Here is a 3,123-nt window from a genome sequence, read left to right on the forward strand (position 1 = left end):
TAGTGTAATATCATTTCTATTCGCTTTTTTATTATAGGGATCAACGGTAAAATAACGTTTGGATGGCTTGATAAAAAATGTATTTGTAGTTTTTCTTGTCTTCATTATTACCCAGTGACTGTCCAATGAGAATAACAGGGAGGAGTGGAGGCGGAGAGCGAGAGCAAGCGAGAGAGAGTGAAGTTGAGAGAGACGGATTCTGAGAGACAGTGTGAGCGATAGAATGAGTGAGTGAGCTAAAGGAAGAGTTGCATAGTAAATCATATTTATCATTTATAGGCTACCTTTCTCCGTTTAGCATGTTTGCATGTAGATGTCGAGTAGTCTAGCGATTAAGTTGTTTTATATAGTGAGAATGCTGACGGATATTTTCATATCAACAGTAGGTTCATTATAATATAATCATGAAAGATTATTCAGTTCTTTCATTTTTAAGGACATTGGAAATAATCGATATGCGTGTCATCTATTCATTGATCCCTGGACTGACGGAAATAAAGACTGATTGATTTTTACAACAGTAAATTGAGAGAAGGAAGCATCCAGCACAGAAGGAAGGGAGGGAACCAGTGAATTATTTGGGAGAAATCAAGGCGCTCTGTCTCCTGTGAGGACCTGTCGCTGGTCTAGCACCTAGAATTGAAGCGAAAGATGATGGAATGGCCATGACAACATGAAAAAGAAAAAGTGTGCGGATCTATTTTCATCCAGTCATTGATTCAACAAGACTGACCTGGGGGACAGAGACGGAGGGAGAGAAGGTAGGAGGAGGAAGAGAGAGAGAGAGAGAGAGAGAGAGAGAGAGAGAGAGAGAGAGAGAGAGAGAGAGAGAGAGAGGGGGGTTTTGAGGAGAGGAAGACTTGGTGTTTGGGTGTGAGATAATCTGTGAGATTTTTAGGAAGGTAGTTTAAGAATGAATAAAAGTGAATTGAAAGATCCTTGCCATGTAAGCTATAGCATACATATAAACACATATTTGGCTGAAGCATTCATTCTAGGGGACCAGTATTCAACTGTGTGCTCAATAAAGTAAATACTTTGAAAATAATAATTAATTAAACAATAATGATCGGATTTGCCTTGTATACATCCAGATAATTTGCTGTAGTCTATCCTATCTGAATGTAGCACAGATTACATTTATATGACAGAGATTGGTGGAAGGTGGGAGAAAGAGAGAGAGAGAGAGAGAGAGAGAGAGGAAGAGGGAGGGGGAGGGGCAGGGGGAGATGTGAGGATGACAGGGACAGTTGACTCAGTGCAGTAGGGAAGTCAAAATTCTCTCCTAAGCTGATCAATTCTCTATCAAACATTCTCATATCCCTCGTTACTCCCCTCCCTTACCTCCTCCATCCCTCTCTCCTCTTCTCCTTTACCCCCCCCCACACTACTAATTTCAACTTCTCATCCATCATGTGCTCTCTCTCTTCCACGCCTCCCTTCCTCCATCTCTCTCTTCCTTCCTCTCTCCATTGCACTCATAATTAAACCCCATCTCTCTTCTGTACTTCTCTTTCCATTTCTCTCTCTCCTATTCCTCCCTCTGTCTCTCCGTTAGGTAGAAGAGTGGCCTGTTGCCCTCCGGGCCCCCACCATGGAGCCCCCTCCCTCTCTGAGCTTGACTCTCTTGGGAAGCAGTGAGGACGAGGACCCGCGGTTCCCCCTGCCACTGAGTGGAATCTCCCACTCCTCCATGACCGGCAACTACCCGGGATCAAACCACTCCAACCACAGGGGGGGATCCAGCCTGGACCGGCTGAATGGGTCCCCCACCACGCCTAACATGCCACAGGCCTCCCTCCCCAAACTGCCTCTGTCCTCAGTGGGGGGTCAACCCCTGCCCCCCCTCCCCAATGCCCTTCACCCCACCAGCACCCCTCTGTCCTCGTGCCTCGGTTCCCAACACAGCCTGAGTGGGGACAACTCCCCAGTATACAACACCCTCTTCTACTCCTCACACTCCCCCTCCATGGAGAGAGAGAGGGACAGGGATAGAGAGAGGGGGTGTAAGCACCGCCAGCCCAGCCCGCTGGTCCATCGGAGAGACAGCAACCCTTTCACGGAGATCGCCATGAGCTCCTGTAAATACACAGGCGGTGTGATGAAACCTCTCAGTCGTCTCAGCGCCTCCAGACGTAACCTCATCGAATCAGACAGCGGCAGCGACACCAAAGAGTGTGGGGCAGCACCTGTTACCGGCGCAACTGCCATTGGAGGGCGGGACCGAGACAGAGAGGCTCCACCCACTTCCTCATCCTTGCCATCGTCCAATCAACCGACCCAGAATCCTCCAGAGATCGTGATCTCATCAAAAGAGGACTCGCCGTACGCGAGGGGTTATGACATCACCGACTCATCCTCCAATCAGATGTCAATATACCATCAGAACCACGCCTTGGCGGGGAGTAGGGGGGGTTTAAGCAGTGCAGGGGGCACAGGAGGGGGTGTAGGGGGCAGCAGGCAGGGAGGTGTAGGAGGTGTTGGGGTTGTAGGGCCGAGAAGGAGCTGCTCCAAGGCTTCTAGTTCTAAACGTAAGAACCAGAACATTGGTTATAAACTGGGCCACCGGAGGGCGCTGTTCGAAAAGAGGAAGAGGCTGAGCGACTACGCACTCATCTTCGGAATGTTTGGCATCGTCGTCATGGTGATCGAGACAGAGCTGTCCTGGGGCGTTTACAACAAGGTGAGCCAAAGGGGTTCATCTGACCCAATGGGTGTGTTTAATAATGGGTGTGTTCATTGTCATGGTGCTGTAGGCTTAAAAACGGTTGTCCAATAACTTGTCCAATTAGAATTATGATTTCTGTTTTCTATTTCAGAATGTTTTCTCATTTGTGCCTGCCGAACTTGATGAGAGAAATGGTTGGCTTTGGGGGCTGTATGATTGGTGGGGTAGTGGGCGGTGGTAGTGTTGGGGTCAGTGATTGGTAGGGTAGTGGGCGGTGGTAGTGTTGGGGTCAGTGATTGGTAGGGCAGTGACTCCTGGGGCAGGGAGGCGGTAAGTGGCTCAGCTGTTGGGTATGGGTAGTGTGTTTGGGTCAGTGTGAGGCAGCAGTAGCAGTAGAAGATGTAGTAGCAGTAGCAGCAGTAGCCATAGTAGCAGGAACAGTAGTAGCAGTAGTA

General features: G+C 48.8%; 1 protein-coding gene across 1 annotated transcript in view; it reads left to right on the plus strand.

The window, feature by feature from the left end:
* The first annotated feature begins 342 nt into the window (after positions 1-342).
* The window catches only part of LOC121542730 (small conductance calcium-activated potassium channel protein 2), a 102,768-nt gene continuing 99,987 nt past the window's right edge, over positions 343-3,123 (plus strand). Inside the window, 5 exon segments of the mRNA XM_041852239.2 lie at positions 343-761; positions 1,559-2,131; positions 2,133-2,252; positions 2,254-2,303; positions 2,305-2,683. Coding sequence (XP_041708173.2) covers positions 1,595-2,131; positions 2,133-2,252; positions 2,254-2,303; positions 2,305-2,683 — 1,086 coding nt within the window. The 5' untranslated portion in view covers positions 343-761; positions 1,559-1,594.

The sequence above is a fragment of the Coregonus clupeaformis genome, unplaced genomic scaffold, assembly GCF_020615455.1.
Source record: "Coregonus clupeaformis isolate EN_2021a unplaced genomic scaffold, ASM2061545v1 scaf0341, whole genome shotgun sequence".
NCBI classification, from domain to species: Eukaryota; Metazoa; Chordata; class Actinopteri; order Salmoniformes; family Salmonidae; genus Coregonus; species Coregonus clupeaformis.